The sequence below is a fragment of the Mastacembelus armatus genome, unplaced genomic scaffold (assembly GCF_900324485.2).
Source record: "Mastacembelus armatus unplaced genomic scaffold, fMasArm1.2, whole genome shotgun sequence".
Lineage (NCBI taxonomy): Eukaryota > Metazoa > Chordata > Actinopteri > Synbranchiformes > Mastacembelidae > Mastacembelus > Mastacembelus armatus.
The window spans coordinates 181,914-206,276 of NW_022872883.1; the positions used below are offsets into that span (position 1 = coordinate 181,914).

General features: G+C 45.7%; 1 protein-coding gene across 5 annotated transcripts; it reads left to right on the plus strand.

Moving 5' to 3' along the window:
* Positions 1–66: 66 nt before the first annotated feature.
* On the plus strand, positions 67–24,255 carry mgaa (MAX dimerization protein MGA a). Of its 5 annotated transcripts, none has more exons than XM_026308375.2 (27): positions 67–251; positions 2,238–3,399; positions 4,013–5,732; positions 6,816–6,921; positions 7,574–7,684; positions 8,526–8,642; positions 8,993–9,112; positions 10,128–10,963; positions 11,947–12,223; positions 12,308–12,435; positions 13,072–13,143; positions 13,711–13,816; positions 14,069–14,409; positions 14,603–14,905; positions 15,022–15,307; positions 15,403–15,552; positions 16,507–17,237; positions 17,989–18,111; positions 18,288–18,399; positions 18,562–18,743; positions 18,829–19,370; positions 19,700–19,790; positions 20,018–20,072; positions 20,338–20,745; positions 20,892–21,029; positions 21,114–21,242; positions 21,505–24,255. In XM_026308375.2, exons 2-27 carry the CDS (start codon positions 2,297–2,299, stop codon positions 22,941–22,943), a joined length of 9,726 nt encoding a protein of 3,241 aa, XP_026164160.1. In that variant the 5' UTR covers positions 67–251; positions 2,238–2,296; the 3' UTR covers positions 22,944–24,255. The 5 variants fall into 5 exon arrangements, with proteins under 5 accessions (XP_026164160.1, XP_026164163.1, XP_026164161.1 ...); XM_026308378.2 differs by having other exon boundaries at positions 21,114–21,194; XM_026308376.2 differs by having other exon boundaries at positions 7,577–7,684.
* Positions 24,256–24,363: the final 108 nt, after the last annotated feature.

Genomic DNA, 24,363 nt, shown 5'->3' on the forward strand with positions numbered 1-24,363 from the left:
GCGAACAACGAACCGCGGAGCCCCCGGTGTCGGTGCTCGGAGCCGCCGGGACCCGTTTTGAACCAGGTGGCGGCAGCAAGATGGAGACTGAGGCTGCGCAGTAGCTGGGAGCACGGTGACGTCACCGCCGCATGCTGTTTTTCCTCCGCCGACGGAAACGGGGGCGATGAGGACTGTACCGGGACACGGACGGTAGCGGGCGGATTTATGCGGCACGGTCGAAACACTCGGTGTGTCCGAGCTCGCAGAAGGTAATTCCCGCGCCGGGATCCGAGCGCAGGTTGGCGGGAGGCGGTGCGGGGGCAGCGGGGCCGGGACGCCATGTCTGCTCCCAGCCCGAGGCCTGCTCCTGATGCTGGGACCAGCTCAACGCGGCCGCCCCCAAACTGGTCTCACTGGTTGTGGACCGTTCGGTATTTTCTTAACATCAGCAAAGGATCAGATTATTGATTATCTGAAGTTTACAGGTCGCGCGGAAATGGCAACACGCAGACCGGTTTATTGATTAGGGTGATTGGCAATAAATTATTAATGACTTTAGAAAACAAACTCGATCAATAAACGTGTTAAAAGACGTAAAGTCAAAGACGCTCGTCAACTTTATTTTAGCAAAGACTTTGCGTGACCAGGCCCCCAGAGACCACAATGACTCAAAAGACTCAACCTTGGTCTTTGTGGTTTAGGGACAGTTTTGTCTCTGGTCGTTTGGGTCGTTACCAGGTCCTTTTGTTCTGACCACAGCATCAAACTGCTGCCAACACATTATAAAATTACAACACTAATTATTGATAATTAATCAATTAAAATATCTAATCTCACCTGATCACGTGGTGCCCATAGCAAGCTCACATTATTTTACTTGTTCTCCCTTAAGTTGATATTTTTCAGGTGTTTAATGCTCTGATCAACATGAGGTGGACAAACGTGCTTGCTCTGTGCAAATGTATGTTCATTACTGTTGCAACAGTCCAGAACTGTTGGTGCTAGAACCACATGGCAAACTGCAGGCCAACAACCAACGGCACATGGGGGGGTTGAGACGTGGTAAAAGAGGCGACTGGACCAGAGAATTGGTGCAGAAAGAAAAGTGCTGCAGCTCCTTCACACTGACTTGATGTTCTGTTGTCTTTAGTTTGCGTTTTGTACTAGAGTTTTGGTCTGACATCCAGTCCAACCTGAGGCCAATAACCTTACAAAACACCACTAGGGGGCATAATGATTCAAAATCAAATTAATTCAGCTTCGCAACATCATGAACATTTTCATTGTGCACCTTGGTATGGTCCTACCATCAATTTTTGATGGAAGTGTAAGAACTGTGAAGACTGCGACGAGTCTGAAGTGAGCGCTAACTCGTTATTGGGAACAGCATATTAGCGTTTTAGATTCAGCATCGTTCAGCTTCTTGTTTCACCTTCTCTAGAACATTTTACAACCATTTATGAAAACGAACCAGCTTAAACTAGAAAACATGAATTTCATTAGTTGGGACCCTTCTTTCGTCATCAATGGCTAAATGTACTTTCCTTTATTTGTTTGTATGATTCACAGCAAAAGCTGATGCACCGCTCAAAAGGCCTCAGTAACTCCTAAGCTTGGTTTAGTCTTATGTCCTTTGTTAACCAAAACTAATGGTTTTATAGAACATGGGATGCAGCAGTGCAGTCAGCCAACGGTTCAATGTGTAACTCGTTTTCCTTGGTTTCCGATGGTCGGTTTTTGTTTACCGTTTTCTCTGTCTTGCCATTGTGTTCACCACAAAAACTGAAATGTTGTCACACCACAAATTTGAAACCTGGCCTGGTTAGGGTGAGGACTCGGCATGGTAAATTAATACAAAGGTTCCCATTCATATTCTGCAGGCCCCCCTCGCCCTTTTGGATAACATAAATAAGGAACGATAAAGTAATGTAAACTGGCTGATGGTAGCGGTTGGTGGATGCTAGCAAAAATTTTTATGCTTCATTTTGATCTTTGTCTCATAGACAGAATGGATTTCTCAAGCTGCTGTTTACTGAAAAGGTCCAGTTGCTTGTTGCTGCGTTGGCTTAAAAAGGCTGTAGTTCTGTGGTGAAGAACTTCGAGATTTTTCTTATCAAAATTTCCTATTTACTACAGAAAAATACCACAAGGATTTGCCATTAAAGTAACCCTTTGACCAATGTGTTTTTCTCTTTGTTGCCTGATATGCACAGTGTCAAGTAGATAATGAAAGTCTGTCTTTTTTTGTTTTTCAGAATGCTTTCTTGAACCATCATACAGATGCATAAGTCCCTTCGATGTCTTGGACCTGTTCATGGCTTCTAAGAAGAAGCAAAAAGACATGGTGTTCCATGAGGAAGGGGCATCCACCCCTGCAGCAGCACCTGCAGCCAACCATTCATGCTTTGTTGTTCCAAAACTAGGGATGGCAAGTGAGGGTGGGATGGAACAAGAAACTTATGTCACCAATGAAGAGGCCAACATAGTGGGTAAACCCAACATGCACCCATCGAAGGAAGTTGTCAGGTTTACTGGTGGACTTCCCACTGTGAAACAGCCCATCAGTTCAAACTCTCTGTCTGACAACCTGTCACCTGATAGTGTCTGTAAAGGCGTTAGAGTGATTCTGGACAACAACAGTATGTGGAACGAGTTCTTCAGATGCAAGACGGAGATGATTCTAACTAAACAAGGCAGCAGAATGTTCCCCTACTGCCGCTTTCGTATCTCTGGTTTACATCCACATAAGAAGTACTCTCTGATCATGGACATTCAACCTTTGGACAACAGTTGTTATAAGTGGACCGGCAAGAGCTGGCAAGTTGTTGGAAAAGCAGAATGTCATGTAAAGAGTCAACCATTCAATCATCCAGAGTCCCCATCGGTGGGTCAACACTGGATGCAGAATCCAGTGTCCTTTTACAAACTGAAACTCACAAACAACATTTCAGATCAAGATGGAAACACCATTCTGCATCCAATGCACCGCTACTTGCCACGACTGCATGTGGTCCAGACAGACAAAGCTTCTAAAGACGTAAAGCTAAATGGTCCCAATGTTGTCACATTCACTTTCCCGCAGACCGAGTTTATGGCTGTCATGTCTTACCAGAATTTACGGTTTGCTCAGCTCAAAGTTGCCTGCAACCCATTTGCTAAAGGACTGAAGGAGGATGGGCACAGCCTTTGGGGCTTGAAGATGAAATTGAACACTGGCAAAGAGTCGCACAAAGATGGAGGCGTGACAACCAACGAGCTCCATCCTGTGAAAAAAAGCTTGAAGTCCTTGCTTGCAAACCATAAACCTAGAAGCTCAAAGGCAATGGCCCTGAAACCTTCACCATCAGGTGACCTCCAGAAAAACTCCACTGCAGATGAAGATCAGTCAGCTGACAAGGTCACAGGGCAGAGTTCTTGGTAAGAGCCTCACTCTGACAGTGAAGATGGCATGCTTTTCGTATTATTTCTAATGCTAACTCTAATATACGAGTCCAACAATGTAGAGCAGCTTCTTCTAAATGTTCACCTGTGTAACCTGGAATGCATTAAACTGTTCTTTCATGGGTATCTGCCTTAGAACCTGATGTTTTTTTGTTACGTTTTGTATGTCGTGTATCTTAGACGTTTGACGCAGGTTTGGATTATAGACTGTTTTTCTAGATACAACATATGACTTGGAAAGTTACATACTTTCGAATGGGGGAGCTGTTTGGTGTTCTCCAGAAATAGTTCTGAGGCACCAAAATATTTTCATTCAGGCTGGTTTGTTTCTGGTCTTAAGGTCCTTACGCGTGAACAATTGATGATAGCTAAGGTGTGGCGCCAAACATTAGCCCGATTGCATGAAGCTGGTTGTCCTTCGCTTGTGTGGGTATAAACTTGCAGCATATATTGAGTTTATAATCCGTTGTATGGTTGGCTGAGTTTACCAGAGTCACAGCAAGAATCTCATATTTATTATGGGATAAAGGATATGTTAAATAATACTGGTGTCACTAATGTGATGTTCCTATTGTTTGATTTCCTTCAGCAGTTCTCATCCAGCTCAGAAGTTATTTTCTGAACTTATCCGAGAAGCTCATGTTTCATTAAAAAGGTGCAACTTGGAGCAGCTGGGCATCAATAACAGAACAGAGCGAACAAACATTAAGACCACAGGCTTGAAAAGCGACAGACAAGAGGTTCTGAGTAAGGACTGTGTGTCTGTCATAACACACAGTGACTTGTCAGTTACAAAGGAAGAAGGCGGCCTTGGAAAAAAGAGGCAAGTAAAGGAAGACAAGCACCTTTTGAATTCAGTGAACTGTAAAGACAAATTTAGGACAGATGGCTCTGTTCAAGCTGCTGCAGCTATGCATTCAGACCAGAAATGTGAGCCGGAAACTGTGTCAGCAGTGAATGTAAAGCAGCATAAACGGCCCGCACCTCTACCTCTGCCAGCCCTCGCGCTTTTTCTGAAACAACATTCAACAAAAACTAAAAAGAGCAAACCAGAATCTCCATCCTCAGCACAGCCGTCTAGCTCTCTGAGTGGGTCGCAGAGTTCTGCTGTAAGTTCGTCTTCTGATCATGCCAGAAATGCAACCAGTCCCTCAAAGGATCTTACTGGCAATCTCACAAAATCTGACAATCTGCTTTTAGATGTCACTGGACAAGCTGTTGAAACAGCCCTTCAGCCTTTTAGTTTATCATGTTCTCACGTTGTTCCCACTACAGATCCACACCGTTCAAAAACTGAAAGCCCAGTCATAGTCCCGCAAGTACCTGATGATATATTGGCGTTCTCCACCTCAAATCAGCCATTTTGTGCTCATGCCACATCCACTTTTCCCTCAACTCTTACTACCTCTTCTGCATATTGCATGCCACCAGTGTTACCTACCCCGAAATTACCACAAACTCCAAACATTTCTGAGTCTTCCGCTCTACTGTCCGACTCCACCACCATGAAGTCGGATACTTTGCTTCATGACCCAGGTTGTTCCCATTTTGTCTTTGAGCCTTTGTCACCTGCAAGCTCACCAGAGCCTTTACCTGCACTGCCATCCTCATTAGGGTTGGAGCTCGAGCCTGTGACTTCTGAACCGCCTCCAAAAGCGTTACCGCCTGAAGAGTTAAAGCACAGTGAAAACTGTGCCACATCTGTGTTTCAATGGCATACAGTGTTACCTCCACCTGCGCCGTACATGGACGCTTCATTTCAGCCCACAGCACAGCCTTTGCCTTTAGTATCAGTTACACCGCCTTTGTTGCCTTCCCAGAGACCTTCCCACCCTGAACCACAGATTCCAAATGCCTCCACGCCGCCACCTGAACCCAGTCCATCATTTCAAGAGAACGAACAGTCGCTGCCCTTCCCAGCTGAACTGTCCCCCCTTGCGCTCCAGCTGCCGCTGTCTCCAACCTTTTCTTCACTGGATGGAGATGGATTGTCACCCACGCCTTCAATCGCAGACCTCGTGCAGTTTTTCTCCACAGATGACCTTGGGATGGGGGTGGAGTATTCAAACACTGAGGCAATGGTTGTTTCCTGCTCACCTTCCAGCACCATTGACGCAAATGCACATGAGCCTTCTCAGCAAGTGCAACAAATCCCAGCTGCCAAAACCTGCAAGCGCAACAAGAAGTCCAAGCGGCGAAAGCTTGCTAAAATGGATTTGGATCAGGAAATGGATGACGCCAGTTATGCTAGAATGCAACCCAACCTGGAGGAAGTGGAAGAGCAGCTATTTATCTCATTCACGTCAAAGGTAAAATGTCTTAATGAATTCTTCATAGCACAATAGTGAACTCTGTAAAGTTCACAGATAGAACAACAGAAAAACAGGTGTGTGAAATGAAAAAATTTCAAAAGGAAAAAGAAGTTAAGGCTCTACCTATTTTCTCACCTGTTCACAGCTGACCAATCACTGTGTGTGTGTGTGTGTGTGTGTGTGTGTGTGTGTGTGTGTGTGTGTGTGTGTGTGTGTGTGTGTGTGTGTGTGTGTGTGTGTGTGTGTGTGTGTGTGTGTGTGTGTGTGTGTGTGTGTGTGTGTGTGAGTGTGTGTGAGACATTTCCCCAAAACATCAGATGAGTTTTGATTCACTGTATTTACACCCTGAACTGTCTAAATAATCAGTTTTGTTGGCATATCATGCTGATGAAGGAGACTTGGCATTAATTCATGTCAGGGACTTCTTTGTAGTGGCACCATCAGACTGCCTGGGTGAATCCCAGTTTTATCCGTGATTCCCTCATTTGCTTCTTTTCCTCACATCTTATTCAGGATTTCACAGTAATTTATTTTATAGATCTGTTGCATCTAAAGCTCTTTTTTTGAGATAACAATTTTCCACTCATTGCTTTGCGTTTTTGCAGTTTAAGGCACAAAACAACTACACACTGATCCTTTCTGGTTGGTTTTCCACAGCATGTGAGCAGCTTTCACTGATGACGAGACTTTTAGGTTCAATCCACCTTTATCCACAGCCCCTCTGCTGTCACACACAGGTGCTTTAATCACATGAATTGCTGCATTGTGCTGTTGGAATTGCTGTAACTGGAGCAATATTTTATATATATTTATATATATATAATTATTATTATTAAATAACTGCTGTAGAAAAAGATCTGTAAATCTGATTTATCTGGAAATGGTAACGAAAGAAAACCACTCTGATGCCAGCAAAGATGAGACTCAGATTTATTTACCATCTTCCGGAACAGAGCTGAGAGAAACCCTGAAGCCTCTGCTTTAGGACACACCCACAGGCCTTTAATTATTGAAACTCTCCTGACTAACGCAATGTAACTTGGATACGGAGAATAAAAACCAAACCACCTGGTATTTCAGGAGGCCCTGCAGCTTCACATAGCGGACTCTTCTGAGGGAGCAGTGACACAGCTCGAGACAACACCTGGAGGTCGCCTGCAACAACCTGCTGACACACCTGAGAATGGTAACAGACCTGTTTACAGGTTATTTGACTAAAACATGTTTAATGGTAGAATAAGAAGATGGAGCTTAGTTTCACCTTTGTGACCAGGATAAAGAGCCAAAACTGTTAGCTTCATCAAAACCGACAAATCATCCACAGTCCAACAACCATTAGAAACTACTTATCGTCCATCCTGTACTCAGCCATTTTATTTGCCTCTTACCATGCTCACATACACAAGACATTAAAGCTCACTCTTAACTGCAACTAGAAGTTCAGGTTGAGTTAAATGGATAAAGAGGCTAAGTCTAAATCGAATGGGCAACACATGGTCACTGAGGGCGTGGTATCTTCTAGTAGCTTCTGATTGGCTGAACACACCTGATCCAGGTAGCTAGCAGAGGGTAGGGCAGGGATAGTCAGAAAACAAACAGGGCATGGCTAACTGCAAAGCAGCTAGGTTCTGGTTTCAGAAGGCTAATGTTTAGATTCTGCACCCTAACCTTTTGTAAGTACCATAACATAGCTGCACACAGCTAGCATAATGTCTGATTGGCTGTTGACTGTTTGACAGATAAACATGAGGTGGATGTTGTAATAAGCTCAGACACACGTAAATGACAGCAAAGTGTTTTAGTTATTAGGTGTCTAACATAAACATGCTAATCTCCAGCAGCGATGGCAGACAACCTGCAGGACCAGCTCTCTGCCTTTCAGAGGATTCTTCTGAGAGACTTGAAGCTGATGAAGCACAAACAGGTCATTCATCCTGTGCTGCAGGAAGGTACGTATCATCTCACTGTTGTAGTGTAAATTTCTTTAAGTTTGAGAGTTGCTAATTCTCAGAAAGAACCACAAGTGTGATGAATCATCTCAGGTTTAATTTCATGCGGCATGGAGAGAAGACTTCTCTAAGCATTCTCTGACTTTGTGTTACAGTACTCAGGTTTATATATGTTTGACAAGAAAGGGGTGGACTAATCCTGAACAGACCCCCACATGTTTCTTCAGGTACCTATCTTCAGCCTTCTTACCATCAAAGAAACAAATTGTTGGCAGTTGTTTACAACCCTCTACCCTAAAACACTAAACCAATAAAACAGACAAAACTACATACATCAAATGGGTTAAGTGAATATTCATCTGACCCTTTGACCAGGTATAAAACCCCCACATTGGTTTAAGTCAGTGACCCTTTGCTCTGTTGTAAAATCCCCAAACTGTCCAGTGAAACACAAGCATTGTCATCATCTTAAATTACAGCAGGATGATACTGAGTGAGGTGAATCTGAGTGAAAACTGGTCCTTACTCTGTGAACACAGACATGAAACACATGTTGATGTGACTCAGTGTGACGTCCACTTCCTGAGTGTCTCATTATCTCTGGTGTCCCTCCACAATAAACCTCCATAAATCCACTTAGAGGAAACGGAGGCTGCAGAACTTCATTCAGAATCCTGCTGTTTTTAAGTTTCCCTCAGTGTCACAATGATCCAGGGACAGTTGTCTGTGCACCCATGGGTTCACTGCAAACATCAGAGACAGAAATACAGACTGAGGAGCTTTAAAAAGATGAATGACACACTAACATCTGTGTCTCTGTTACTGTGTCTGTAAAACGCAGTGGGGCTGAAGATGAACCTGCTAGATCCGACTCTGACCATAGATCTGCAGTACCTGGGAGTCCAGTTGCCCATCCCTCCTGCAGGAGTCTCTCTGGAGCTGCTGCCTCCATCTCAGGGTTGGTACCTTCACAGTGACGCAACTGGAGCTTTGCCGCTGACCTGCAGCTTCAAAAAATAAGTTCACAAAAGAGTTGGCAGGTGTTCTGAGATTTACGACATCTATAGTTGTTAAAAATTGTTTTTCACATTATTATGTTAAAGATGGAAATAAGTTCTTTTAATTGTTCATGAACCTCCCACTTATTTTCCCGGTTGGCCAGTTAACACCAGAAAAAGACAAACAGGAAAAGAAAAATCACATGAGTAGAAGAAAATAAAACTCACTTTGATTATTAAACAAGTAAATGAAGTGGAAGAAAAGATCAGTTTACCATGAGTCCTGCTGTTTGTCATCATTGTTTTTCAGGTGTTTCTGCAGAGTTTGTGTCCAGAACAGGAAAAACAACAGATGTGACTCAAATTAAAGGTTGGAGAGAGAAATTCACTCCATCGGAGGCTCCGCCCACTCCGACATCAGCACCTGAGGGTAATTCGGCCTCAGATCTGTACACAATCACTTCTTGCCGTATCTTATTATGTCAAATTCTAGGACACCTTATTGTTAACTGGTCCTGAGCCAATCCCAAAGATCAGTGTCAGGACAGACCCAGGCATTTGTCACAGTAAATCCAGTCCAAGTCGAAAACCAGCTCCAGTGTTTTCTGAGAACGGCCGTCACTTTTTACAGTTACGGTCTGCGCTCTGGTTCCACTGCTCCTCCAGCTTCTCTCCGCTCCACCAACAGTGTCTGGAGCTGGTTTTTGGAAAAAGATGGGCCTCCCATTGTTGGTGAGGAAGAACCATGTGAGCCAGGTCAGCGGTGTGGCTCCCTGCTGTGTTTTTAATAGTTTTTGGACAACAGTGGAGGTCTACGGCACAGACCCATAAGCTGAACCAGGTTCTGGATTCACACACATTCATTGGTGCTGCCAGTCTCTGGATGGGATCTGGACTCAGTGACACACACACACTGAATCACTGACTGCTGACTTCAACAGCTTCATTTGTCATCAGATAAAAGTACTAAATGCAAAATAAAAATATTGCTGTTCTTGAATCCTGGTTCCCATCAATCATAAACAAAATTAAATTCTAGCGTAAGATACTGGATTTCCACAGAGCAGCAGCTGCTACAGTGTCTGATGGATTCTGATTAATTCTCATTTGAAAGTGTCATAAATCTGAATTTACTAAATCTTATCATCAAACTGAGGCTGGTCCCGTTTTATTCTTTAGATCAGGAAACTGATCCTTGCACGTCTCCTCTGCCTTCATTTGCACCTACTTCACTGCTTCACTTCCTTTTTCTACTTTGTACTGTTTTACTTGGTCCACTTATTCTCTCGACACTTTTTCTGACACACACACTGAATCAGTGGACCGATCCTTTAAAACTGCCTGGATCTGCCCTGATGCCGATATTTAGAATGGGCTGAGAACATCCCTGTCAACAACCTCTCAAAATAAGTCTCATCTCATGTGTTTGATGTCATGCCCTGCAGCTGGTCCCAGTTCAGATCTCCCTAAGAAGAACTTGTCGGCATTCTGCAGCGACATGTTGGATGAGTACCTGGAGAATGAAGGGAAGCTGATTGATGAGCGAGCTGCCAGTTTTTCCCAGCCTCAGCTTGAGCCAGTGGTGTATGAGCTCCCCACCAGGAGTACCAGCTATGTCCGGACCCTGGACAACATCCTGAAGAAACAGACCCTTGGCTCCCCCACCTCAGACCTCATATCCGGGTTTATCCCTCCCTCCAAGAGACCCAGCGTCCCCCTCAAAGAGAAGAAAACCTCCAGGAAAGGGGAGAAGAAACCGAAAGGCCCAAAACAAACCAAACCTAGACCAGAACGTGCATCTGCTCCAGTCTTAACACCTGAACCAAACCTGGTCCCTAAGTGGCCTGCACCCCAGACCCCAGCTGCCCCCCATTATTTGGAGCACACAGCACCTCTTACTGAACCACATCATTTAAAGAAAAGAACCCTTAAAGTCCGATCGACCTACACCGAACCATTAACTCTCTCTCCTCAGTCACCCCCCTTCACCAAGAGGAAGAAACTCAAACCCAAGACGTCATCCCAGACCCTCAGCCTACCCAGGTCTGCGGCCCCTCCTCTTGGTATCTCTGAGGATATGGCCCCTCTGGAATCAGACTCTGAGCTGGGAAACACTGATCAGGAAGATGAACTGTGCAGGAAGGCCAATGGACCTGTGCTCACCCGGGCTCTGCTGAGGCAGAGAGACCTGGAGGACGGGGTGGTGTGGGAGGGCCAACCCAGGACCAAGATCACTGAGGAGAGGGCCACCATCGCCCTGACTTCGCTCTTCACGCTAAAGGTGAGAGTTCAGTTTTCCGATTCTAAACCAGGATCAGTTAAATACTAGTAACTAACATCCTCAGCTCTTACTGGGTTTTTTTTTTTTTTTTTTTTTTGATAATTGGACAGTGCCCTGTCAATAATTGATAACAACAATGTTCTGTGTCATCAATCAGCAGCTGATTTTTTTTGTATGTTATGATTTTCCTAGATAATCCCATGATTACGAATGAATTTACTGCACCTAGTGATAGTTTACCTGGACTAGGTCTGATGAGCATTTTTGGTTTGATGAATATTTCTGAAAAAGCTGCATTTGCACTGAAACTGCTCTTGTGAACAATGATCTCTGTGTTTACTGAGTGATTTTAAAGATTCATAATCAATTGATCAAAAACTTAATGAACTGAACAGACATTGGGGACTTGGGATCCTCTGGATCTCTGACCTCTCACAGACTCATGAGCTCCTGTTCACCTTCACAAAAACTCACCCATAGAACAAAAACCTTGGAGTCTTAAAGTTTGGACCCGGACCTCTTCAGTTTAGTTTTTTCCCCAAAAGGTTAGAGTTAGTGGTCCTGACTAGTGATGGGACCCAGGTGGGCTGGGTGTTCCAGTCTGGGTCATGTAGTGTGTCATGCGTAAACTCTGGTGTTCAGGTTTCACATCCAGAGACTAAAAAGACAAAAGGTTGAAGGATGTTGAACATGAGAAAGTCGCTGCAGACTGAACTTAGGAAAAGCTGAGTGAAGTCTGGCAGGAGAATAAATCAAAGACTAACAGCCGGACTGATAAAGTCCTGTTCTTCAGAAGACTCCACAGTCCCCATTGCCCCCTCTCCTTCCTGAATCTCAGCCAGACTCTGGGCTTCTTCCTCGTTTTCTGCATCTAAACAGTTAAAGCAGCAGGATCATCATATTTGTTTTGGTACAAGGACACTGGTCGCAGTCCAGGTGTAACTGACTGTTTTTTTTGTTTTTTTGTTTGTTTTTTTCCACAGGGTTTTGTCAGCGAGAACCCAACAGCTCCCATCCAGCTGATCCGGAGACGGGCCCCCCCCTGCCTGAATGATTTCTGCCGGCTGGGCTGCGTCTGCTCCAGTCTGTCCTACTGTTTCAGGATCAGCCACTGCGGCCGAGCTCATTGCATATTCGGCTGCAGCTGCCTCAAGCAGAAGGTGGTACTCCTCAAAAACCTGGATGGCTACGACTCAAGCTCCTCCGACTGCGTAAACAACAAGAAGAGCAGGAGGAAGAGGAGGATGAAGATGGCCTACAGTGAGTACAGAGATTAAGAACCTTGTTCTTATGTAAAATTGAGGGTGATCTCATTATTCACATGCCGTCCTGTTTGACTTTTAGTTCTGAAGGAGGCGGACAACGTTTCCCACCCTTCCGCGCGAGTCCAGACTCTGTGGAAGAGAGACGGTGAAGATCCAGATCCAGAGCCAGTCTATGTCCCTGAACCTGCCTCCCTGTCCCGCTTCAGTGTAAGGACTCAGTTTGTCACATACAGTCATGTTTTTAGACCAGACTGAAAGTGCCGTTATCTTTACACCTCATTCAAGCAGCACCCTGTTCTTCCTGAACCTAAAGCTGGTCTGTGGTCACACCTGCAGCCTCAGGTTCAAATAAACACAGACGGTGGAAAGAGCTGAATTCTTCTTCTTCTACCCAGATCAACTAAAGTTGCCTGAACAAGCTCAGGTCCCTCAGACCTGCAGAAAATGAGCGGCTGCAGTGAAGTGTGTGCTCGCTCTGATAACCATCACTCAGCCTGAAGCGTCACTGCTGTGTGACCAGCCGGACCACGGAGCAGACAGAAGAAGAGAGTCTTGAAATTATTTATTACACAGAAAATGAACAGTAACATGTTGTTCAGTTTGGATTAGAGAACAGGACCATTACTCAATTATACCTCCTTTCAGAGAAATTGTGATTTTCAGAGTGGAAGGTACCAGCACTTTCAGCCATGTCTGTGCAGCAGGAAGGGTAAAAGACATGTAGGGCAAGTTTGTTGTTCTTACAACTCTGACCTCTGTTAGTTTTTATTGTTCTTCCAAAGGCGTAGGAGCTGCTGCACCAGACGGAGCTATGCCGGAGACTGATTTTCTGTCTGTTTCCAGGTGAGCAGAGAGAACAGCAGCTGTGCCAGGGTCCAGTGTTACAGTGGAAGGAGGAAGACCCAGAAGCAAAACGTAAGGAAAACAACTGCTTGGTACAACGTGGTGTCAGACCACAGTGTTTAGATTCACTGACCAGCTGGAGTTTTTTAGAGAGAAACTTAACTTCAGCACATTCGGGATTAAATGATTGGGTTGGCATCAAAGTTAACCGTAACCCAACTTTCATAAAACGTCGCCCACTTCCAGCTGTGGTTGACATTACACAGATCTGCCATCTAGTCTGTAGCTGAGCGGCCTGGTGAGATTGGTGAGTTTTACAGAGACCAACAAAGATCCATGAGTCTGACAGAAAAACCAAGCTCCAACACTAAAACAGTGTAATCACAGTTATAGCAGTTTAGTGTGTTTAGGAAAAATTAATGCAAAATGTTTGTGATTGCACCAAATAACAAAAGACGCATTTCATTTATGTGATTTTTAAAGTATTTATTTCAGCATATACACTCAGAACAGTGAAAGGTCCCAGTACTGATCCTTAAGGAGCACCAAATTTGACTGAAGAGGAGGACGCAGCATCATTACAAATTTACACCTAATATCTAGAAATAAACTGATGATTTATTCATATTTTTTCTCCAGGAAGCAACTGAAGATGTGAAATCTGAAACTGTTCGGTTCAGACCTTTGAAACGGAAAGACCTGAAACTGATGCAAGCAAAGAACAAACCCTCCAGTGCTGCAACAGGTAGGTTTACTGACACCCCCTGCTTCTACACTCTGTATCCTTTAGGTTTAAGTCCATGTTTCATTGTGTGGGGCAGACTGTAACTGGTTCAGTCTGTCAACTAACATGACCTGGACAAGGAGGATCGGTTCCCAAGGTAAATGAACTCCGATGATTTGCTGGTGTTCTTATGACGTCTGTCTCTGGATGTCATGACCTGCAGTGTTTTCTGATGTTTGTATTTGGTCATGTTTTTTGTTTGTTTTTTACCAGATGGACCAGTTGAGCCAACTCTCTCCAGCCGGCCTGAGAGTCCTCCCTCAAAGCTGCCATCAAAGCGTCTGATCATCTTGGCACAGTGTCAGTGGGCGAGTGACACTGACAGAAACCATGTGTTGAAGAAGATTTGTGAGGCGATGGCTCAGGACCAGATGCATGATTCCTTCTGGATCAAAAAATATTTCATCAAACTCATCAGTCGAACAGTGGAAGAGAGTGGCACCGACCGCTGCATCCAGTACAAAATCCACATCTCCACCCTCAATGCGGAGCAGGAGAAACCAGCCTCACCAGTGAAACCACATGAGCAGCAGTCAGATAAGAAACAACCACAGGTAGGCAGGAATCCAAACATTGCACTGATGTAATTTCTGAGCAGGAACAGGGGAAGTGTGTAACAGGGACCAGATATGATCCCTGGGAAACACCACAACAGAAAGGAAACCACTAATAATTTCAGACTGTCACAAAGGTGGTGGAGCCTTGATGACAGGTGAACATGCAACACGTTTCATGTTACCTCTGCAGGACCCCTTGAGACAGGCGATTGAGGAGGAGGAGCCTCTGGAGGACCACCAACAGGAGGTGATGGAGGAGGAGGAGCCTCTGGAATACTGGCAGCGGGAGGTCGAGGACGGTGACATCAAGGAGGATGAGAGGTCAACACTTCACCAGGTGGCTGATGGGAAAATGAGTGGAGGGAAAATAGAAATTAACGCAGAGAAGACGACACAGGTCAGAATGGCTCTGCCTTTCCTAACGGGAATCTCCCCTGCTGGATTCCTCTCAGCCAATAAGAAACAGCCGGGAGGAACAGACCAGCTGGTCCAGGTGAGAATGCCACATCGGCTGCAGTTTCATAAATTTCATCTTGTAAGTTGGAGACTAAAAGTGGAGAAACTCAAAATCTGCGATATCAGATACTTTCATCTAATCTCTTTCTTCAGGTGAACGGGAAGCTCTATCCTCTGGCTAAAGTCCAGCTGGGGAAGATGGGGGCACTCCATCCCGCGAACCGACTGGCAGCTTATCTGACTGGCCGAGTGGGGTTCAACAAGAAGCAACAAGGTTCTTCATCGTCAGCCTCCTCTACACCTACTCAGACTCAGAGTTCAGCACTGACCCCCCAGTCCATCTTTTTTGCTTCCTCTGTGCTGTCTGTCCTCACCCCTCCCGTACCACCCAACCGACAGCCGTCGGGCTCAGTGCTTGCCCTCCCAACCTCTGCGACAGGTGAACATGCAACACGTTTCAAGTATTCAGTGTTCGCTTTCGCTTGTTGCAGATTAAACTCGTATCATTGAAGTCTGAAACCAACTGTCTCACAGTGGGTCGACCTGCAGCTGTGAAGGTCGCCCAGTCTGCTGCCACCTCCTCCAACCAGCCTGAAGGTCAAGGTCTTAAGGAGATGGGGACCAGGTTCGTCAGGATGAAGGTGCATTCAAATCCTGTAAAGGAAGCTTCTGCCCTCTCCAGAGGTAATAGTTGTGGTGGCAGGTACAACTGTCATCACCATACGTATTAATAGTAAGTTGTTGATCACCAAGTAACAGGCGGATGATGATGACAGTTGCCTGTTACTATTGTAAACTTTGTCACACGATGCATTTGTCAGCCATAACACGAAAAAGGTGATTAGAAGCTGCAGTTCTGCTGTGGCAAATCTTTTTGGCCTCGTGTTTCAGGGGCTTCTCAGGTGAGCAGCTCTGTGGTTCAACCTGTAAAACCATCTCCAGACCCAGTGGCTCCAAAAGGCTCTCAGGCGCTTTGGGTCCATGTCCCAGGTCTTTGTGGAAAGGCTCCTGTATCAGGTCTGGCTTCCCGGGCAACGCCCCCCCCCCTCCACTGGTCAGAGGATGGTCCTGCAGCAGGTCAAGACGATGTCAGGTGCCCATTACTACCGCAGATCAGATGGTAAACTGTTCCAAATGGTTCCCATCAGCCACCTGAGACCAGCCAACCTGGCCACACCTGTTCAGAGAGGTGAGTGTACAGGATGAATAAGGACACGAGTCACCAGAGAGAAACAGTCGCTCCACCAAAACTGCAGCGTTGCCTGGAAAAACATGTCCCCTTTTTAGTGACGCATGTCCGATACTTTCCAGCTCATAAAGTAAGGTGGCATTGAAAAGCGGAACCAAGAAGAACTGAACCAGAACCTGAACTCGAGGTTACGGGGCAGTCAGTTTCTATGGTGGACTGGGGGGTCTAAGGAATGGTCCATGATCAGAACATGCCAGTCTGAACTCTGATGTGGTTTAGCTCCTTGGGATAAACCTCCTACATTCACCTGTTACTTGTTCTGTGATGATGGAACCAGCAGAAAAAATCTGGATGGATTAAACCAGAGCCATTGTGTTTTTGTTTTTTTTTTGTTCTTTTATTGAAACATTTTGATGATGAAACTTTATCGTGTTCTCCCTTCCACTCAGGGCTCCCTGCTGCACCTCCTCAGACTCCCACCCTCACATTTGTGAAGCAAGGACTCCCTCTGACCACAGCAACAACATCCACCTGCTCCGGCCCATCTCTCCCTTCCAGCGTCCAGTCCTCTGTGTCCGGCTCTAGTTTCCAGGCTCAGGAGAAGTGCAGCTTCAGGACCTTCCCCATAAACTCTAGCAAGGAATCAGCCATCACCACCAAAGTTCCCTCCAAAGCTGTGCCAGCTCCAGAATGCTTCACCTTCCTCCAGCCTCACCATCACCCCCCTGCGGCCCCAATGAACCTCATCTCTCTCAAACCCTCCACTGGTCAAGGGGCTGAACTTGGGGTCAAAACAGTGACAGTGTCTGTGGCTGCAGTGGGTCGTGGTGGGGCCATGGTCCGACACAGACCTGCCTCATCTCAAAGCTCTACCTGTGCCCCCCAGACCCCCAGAGAGCCCACTGAAACACCCGTGACACCACCTTCTCCCTTACGCCCAGGGTCAGAGATTACACCTGTACTCCCAGCGGACCCCCCTGCTGACAGGTGCAAAACTGAACTGGCCCATGACGTGGTGGACCTGGACATTGTATGCGTGGAAGACGACGCAATCCCTGTTACCATGGAGATGCAACCGGTGGAGGACCTGACATGGTCTTCAGGAGGCGAGACAGACAACTCGTCCGATTTCGGAGATGAGTCGGACAACGAAGGAGAGCAGCTGACTGTTGCAAGTCGGGTAAGAGACTTTAATGTCGATCTGAGACAGCTTAATGAAAGGTAATAATCAATAATAATCTTGTTTCACCTCCAATAAATCATGACCAAGCTAGGTGGCTAATGCTACCAAACCAACAGGTTAGCTTTAGATGCTAACACATCCAGAAGGAAGAAGGCCCCATGTGGATCCAATGTGAGTCCTTTGGCTGCTTTGAACGCTCTCTATGTGAAAAAGCCAAAGCCATTGACGGAGCAGACTTTGCCAACACAGGGTAGAGAAGCTGGAATAACAACAGAAGGACTGTAGGTAGCAGAGAGTCCTGAGGGGATAGTATAGCTGAGAGACACCAGGGCCTGGATCTGGGTACCTGCAGGGACCAGACTGGGTGGAACACCTGAATCCCTTAAATCCAAACATGCAGCTAAAGCTGTATTTAGATAGGATGAACATAGAGAACGTGGGAATGAAATCTTCACTGTCCCCCTCAGTGGTTTAAGTCTTTGTTTGTTTTGACTGTGGTGAAACGACAGAATCAGGACTCAGTGGTACAGAATGGCAGCTGTGACTCTGCAGGTGTCCAGTGAGCAGTTTCTCCTGTCAGGTATAGAGAATCATCTGCTCTGTTCAGGAATCTGAATTTAGTCAAATCAGCTCAGAAATGTTTCACGGTTCCTGCAGAGCTTCTCCACCCTGGGAAATGTCAGAGACCCTGCAGGATGATGTGATCCATGTCTACGTTGAATTTTCTGTTTTATGTGTTGTGCTGCAGCGGAACACTCATAACATGCTGGAGAGGCAGCGTCGCAGGAGGATGCGGCAACTTTTTGATGGTCTGAGGAGAGAACTGGGACTGAATGCTGAGAAGGTGTCAAAAGTGTCCACGCTGCACAAGGTCCGACTCTAAACAACAACTGACATAACAGGGTTATTTTTGTTTACATGCACTATTTTCCCTTCCAACCTTCATTTGTTCAGTTCTTCCTTCGTCTGATTCAGCTTTCTCAGCCGTGTCATCGTCCTAGTTGCCAGTTAGTGTGAAGACAGACAGGTGTTGTCATTTTATTGCAGGCGGTGCAGGTGATAGAGGAGATGAGGAAGACTGAGAATAATCTGAAGAAGAAAAAGATGTGGCTGATGAAGAGCAGGGATGATTATCTCTCCAAGATCATTCCAGCAACAGGTACCAGATGTTCTGACCCTCCGACACCTGTATGGAAGAGTCAGCAAGGAACAGAAAGAGTTATTTTACATTTGTAAATTAACTTTACTCTGAAACGCTGAGCCGTACTTTGACTTGCTGTGGACAGTGTGAGGTCAGGAACTGTTTTTAATGTTTGATCAGGTGAGAGCAGTCAGAAGTCACCTCAGTTGGACGCTGAGACGAGAGGACGAGCAGGACGTAAAATTAGAACAGATATGAAGGTGATGGAGGTGGTGAACCTGTTGGACGATTCGGACGAGCTGACGGACAACTCTTCCGACGAGGAGCGACTTGAATCACAGAAAGCTAATGTCATCAGCAGTGTAAGCAGATGTTCTGTTTTTTAGTCGCACATGTCGGCTGCTGTGTGCCAATCCACCTGTGCCAATCTCTTTGTGTTTGTGTCAGGAGGATGAAGAGGTTCAGTGCGTTTCCACAGAGACCGATGATGATGTTCAGTGCGTTACCGCACAGACTGAAGATGACGTTCAGTGCATTACAGCGGAGACCGAAGATGAGGTTCAGTGTGTTACCGATGAGACCGAAGATGAGGTTCAGTGCGTTACAGCGGAGACCGAAGATGAGGTTCAGTGCGTTACAGCGGAGACCGAAGATGAGGTTCAGTGCGTTACAACGGAGACCGAAGATGAGGTTCAGTGCGTTACAGCGGAGACCGAAGATGAGGTTCAGTGCGTTACAGCGGAGACCGAAGATGAGGTTCAGTGCGTTACCGATGAGACCGAAGATGAGGTTCAGCGCGTTACCGCGGAGACCGAAGATGAGGTTCAGCGCGTTACCGTGGAGAGCGAAGATGATGTTCAGCGCGTTACCGCGGAGACTGAAGATGAGGTTCAGTGTGTTACTGTGGAGATCAAGGATGAGGTTCAGGTTACCATGGCGACAAAGGAGGAGAAGTTGAAGAGGCTAGCAAACATGAGGGAGAAGTCAAAGTAAGCACTTTCTTCTTTCTTTGTTTCGGTGTCAGTGTTTTAGAGAATACAGTGCATCTGCATTAACACAGGTTTATAAAAAACAACTGAACTTAAGTCCAGGTCCAGCAGTGACTCAAGAGTCCAGGATGAATGAATCCTTGGTATTTGTCAGGAAAAATGGTGATTTATTTATTTATTTTTACATTTGTTTCAGGGCATATCTGACATGTTTTTGTCATAATGAACATTTTTTTTGACAAAAAAACAGAATGTAGCAAATCAGGCAGAGGAAGCTTTAATGAAATCAACAGGTAAGTTTAAACTGATTCATCTGTATTTTCTCTCAGAAACAGTCGGAGTGAAAAGATGACTGGTGTTCAGAGCATCACCGCCACCCATGAAGCTGGAAACTCTCCACAGAGTCATCTGGTAGAACAGGTGAGACTCATTCATATAGCTAGAAACGGTGTTAGAGCACATTGAAGGTGGCATTTTCTAAATTTTCTTTAAAAATAACATTTTAGATGTTTTAGGCCAGCATGAAGCAGAGTTTGAGGTTTCAGTAAAAACATCATGGAAAAACACTATAATTTGTTTAACACATAACAAAGTCCAAGTATACAGAAGGTTTAGACATTTAAATGTTTCTTACTATTTACTTGCAGAGTAACATGGACGGGCAGAAAGACGCCAACGTCACTAGGACCTGCCATAGCTCAGGTAAGCAGCCAGGTCAAGGCGATGGCTTCTTGATCTCAGCGATTTTAATGTTCCAGGTTTTAAATAAACAATTTTAAATTTTTCAAGAGATGAGTGTGGATCTGTACAGCAGGGTCAGCTAAAGTAACATCTTCTGTAGGAAAGGGTCTGACACCTGTTAAACTAGTCAGTAGACATGATGTTTGTCACCCATGTTGCTCCTGCTCTTCATGTGTTACCTTCACATTGACATTGACCTATAACAGGAATGTGTTTGTGGCCACAGGTAAACACGAACAGATTGTCATGAGGACGCTGCAGTACCTGTCATCTAAACAGAAAATGGAGAAACAGGACAGACCCCAAACAGCCAATCAGCTCTCAGTGGGATCAAGGGGCGGGGCCTCTGCCTTTCCAGCAAGAGACGGGACAAATAATGTTGTTATAATTAAATCACCTGACCTGCAGCAGCAGATTCCACAAGCCCCTCCCACTCTTGTTTCTGCCAAACCCACCTCAAAACCTGTCCAGCAGCCTCCGGTGGTCCTGCAGGTGATGACGCCCATGATGGCTCCACCTATAGTTTCCCACAATACAGTTGTGGTAAGGGACAAGCCAAGGACAATTCCGAACATCCTGAGTCGCAGTAAGAATCTAGTACCTTCATCATGTCTCCGCACCGCCACTGTGGACGGTAAGATCGCATACATTGATAGATTATTGATTGGTGATTTGGTTGAAAAGACTTATGTACAGTTCAGCTGCAGAATCTGAAAACACATCTGACTCGCACTTTTAGCTAGCTCACTGACTGATTCACCTTATTATTTGTGTGTCCAGGGAAAGCTCCGTCTTTTCAGGCTTTGGCACCTACTGAGGTTTTGACTCTGGTTAGAGCAGTGTTGCCAGGGAAACCTGTTCTGACCCTGAGCCCGCTGCTGGCTGGATCGACAGTGCTGCCGACGACTCCCAGAGCAGGTACCAACTCAGTACTGCCAACTCTGGTCTATGCTACGACATGCTTTTATTTTGACATTAATGCATTAATGTCCTTATTTGTAGGCGTGACCTCAGTCACCCTGAACTTCCCCAATCTGACCAATCAGCAGGTCCAGCTCAGCTCACTGCCCCGCCCTCCAGCTGGTAAGATCTGCAGCAGCTCCACCCCCCTCAACATCACTAACCTCTTGGGTAACTAATTTAGTCATTAACTAACTAATCCTGCATCTCTGTGTGTAACCAACTTACTGACTTACTAATGAAGCTAAGCTCACAGACAACTAAACTCTAAACTAACCTCAGTGATCCATCAGGGTGAAGACTAACAACTTATTGACTGCATTGCCTTCTAACTTGTAGATGGATTAATTGACCAGGTGACTAGTAACTAAACTAGTCCAGGAAATGTGAGCCAGCTGTGATGATTTATTAAAACTGATTCTGTTGTTTACAGCTGCAAACTTCAACAATCTGCTGCAATTGGTTCAACCAGCAACTACACAACAGCGGCAACTACAACAAACACAGCTGCAACCACAGCAGCTACCACAGCAACAAACGCTGGTCCAACCACAGCAACTACAACAGCAACAAACGCTGGTCCAACCACAGCAGCTACCACAGCAACAAACGCTGGTCCAACCACAGCAGCTACAACAGCAACAAACGCTGGTCCAACCACAGCAGCTACAACAGCAACAAACGCTGGTCCAACCACAGCAGCTACAACAGCAACAAACGCTGGTCCAACCACAGCAACTACAACAGCAACAAACGCTGGTCCAACCACAGCAGCTACAACAGAAACAAACGCTGGTCCAACCACAGCAGCTACAACAGCAACAAACGCTGGTCCAACCACAGCAACTACAACAGCAACAAACGCTGGTCCAACCACAGCAGCTACAACAGCAACAAACGCTGGTCCAACCACAGCAACTACAACAACAACAAACGCTGGTCCAACCACAGCAGCTACAACAGCAACAAACGCTGGTCCAACCACAGCAACTACAACAGCAACAAACGCTGGTCCAACCACAGCAGCTACAACAGCAACAAACGCTGGTCCAACCACAGCAACTACAACAGCAACAAACGCTGGTCCAACCACAGCAACTACAACAGCAACAAACGCTGGTCCAACCACAGCAACTACAACAGCAACAAACGCTGGTCCAACCACAGCAACTACAACAGCAACAAACGCTGGTCCAACCACAACAACTAGAACAGCAACAAACACAGCTGCAACCACAGCAACTAGAACAGCATTCATCACACCCTCCTCTGGTGGTCTCCGCTGGATCAGACCAGATCAAAAGCCAGAACCAGCCTCCATGCCAGACTGACCTCAGACCTGATTGCACCCAGGGCCCTCCATCCTCTCTGTGCCCAAGTTTGGGTGCTGATGATCAGGTTGAGGATGCAGTGGGGAGGGCTGCGGGTCTGGAGCAGCAGGAGACCAGAGGGGACAGTGAGACCGCGAGCCTGTCCTCCCTCCTCGATGAGATAGTCTTCCTCAACCAGCAAACAGCAGGGGTCCCGTTACCAGAGAAACAGTCCTCTGAGGTGGGTCGACCCAGACAGCAGGACCACACCCACAGCCCTTTGTTCCTACACCTGGAATGTGACAACACAGTTAGCATGGAGATGGTGGAGGCGGGGCTTAACGGATATATGACACCGACCAAAATGGCCAACTGGGACAGTAAAGGTGATGTCCTGGCTCCACCCCCCCTGCAGCAGATGAAGACAGGAGGGGCTAAGGTGGACCCTTCCCAAAGTGACAACACAGCAGCGGTTGGCGAGGGGAGGAGGAAGGGGGGCGTGGCCTGGCGCCCCATGCCGAGGCTAGTTCCTCTGGGGCTGAGAGGAAACCCATCCAGCTGATGTCACAGCAGGTCACTCTCTGATTGGCTCAGCTGTTTCAGCGTCAGTTTGTCATTTCCTTCTGGAAACATCCAATCAGAAGCCCTGGGGTTACTTTGGCAGTGACTCCGATGTGGTCAGATTAGCTTTGCTGTTATTTCACGTTTCCTGTTGTTGATCTGCAGCCCCGTCCGAACACAGCAAAGTGCAGCGGTTGCTGTGGAAGTTGCTCTTGTTGGCGCAGGAACATGAATGACCCTCATGTCTCATCACTTTCAACCTGTTTGGTTTTTAAAAGCTTTGGTTGTTTATGTTGGACTGAACAGAAACCACCTACGAGTGCTTCGTGTTTGCTGGAGTCGCTCAGTTGTGTGATGGTGCGTCAGGAACCTGCTTTTCAGAATAAAATGTTTCACAAATGTTGGGAGAAATTTTTTTTTTTTTTTGTAATGTGACAAGAACATTTATGATTTTCCTCAGTCCCACATTGTTTGGAAAGACTGTTTAATAGTGACCATCACATGTGGTCTCTTCAGCAGTGTTTTTTTTTTTTTGTTTTGTTTTTTTTGTTTAGCTTTAAAGATTCAGGTCAGGTTGGACATGAGTCAATTTAAGGTATTATTCATTTTAAGTTTGTCATTGAAGTATTTTACTTTGAAAGCCATCAATGAATTTATGGCATTTTCAGAATCTTTCACTTTTTTTTTTTAATTTCAGATTTAAAGATTCAAGTTAAAGAAAATCATTTGGGTGAAATAAACAAACCAGTTTGCAGTGAATATTCCTTTAAAGCAGAGAGAAATTATCATGTTTTTTGTCAAATTACAACTTTATCCTCCAAACATGACTTTTTCTAGAAAATATCTTTTTTATTCTTGAAATCTCACATTCTTCTCTGAAAGACTTTGGCTGTAATGCAGAAAGACGCACTGAAACACAGTCTTATTTTGAAAGAGCTTTCAGACAGATGTGTGAGATCATCCTCAATTTCAGGAGGTTTTCAGTCACAGGACAGAAGGGAAAATATAAATAAGTCAGCATCCTGAAGGGTTTCATTTTTCAGCAATAAAAACACTGCAGGAAACTCATTCGGACTCACCTTCACCTGCCCAGTGTTCAGAGCTGCAGGATGATTAAAGGACCAGTCCCATGTTTTTAACTCTGTTGTGTCAGGTGACTGTTAAGAAGCTGCTCCATGTTTGTATGGTTCTACCATGTTTTGTTTTCTTTTTTTTTTACATTTGTATTTTTGTGAAAACCTCTGATGTAAATATCAGTTGTCTGATTGCAGACGCCTCTCAACACTAAATAAAAGTTGAATATAGATTTCTGACTCCAGGTTTGGCTTCCTGCAGCTTCCGGGCTCCTCTGTCTGGTTATTGTTCACAACATGCATTTCTTCCAAGGACGCTCAGTCTCAGTCTGTATCAGATCCTGATCC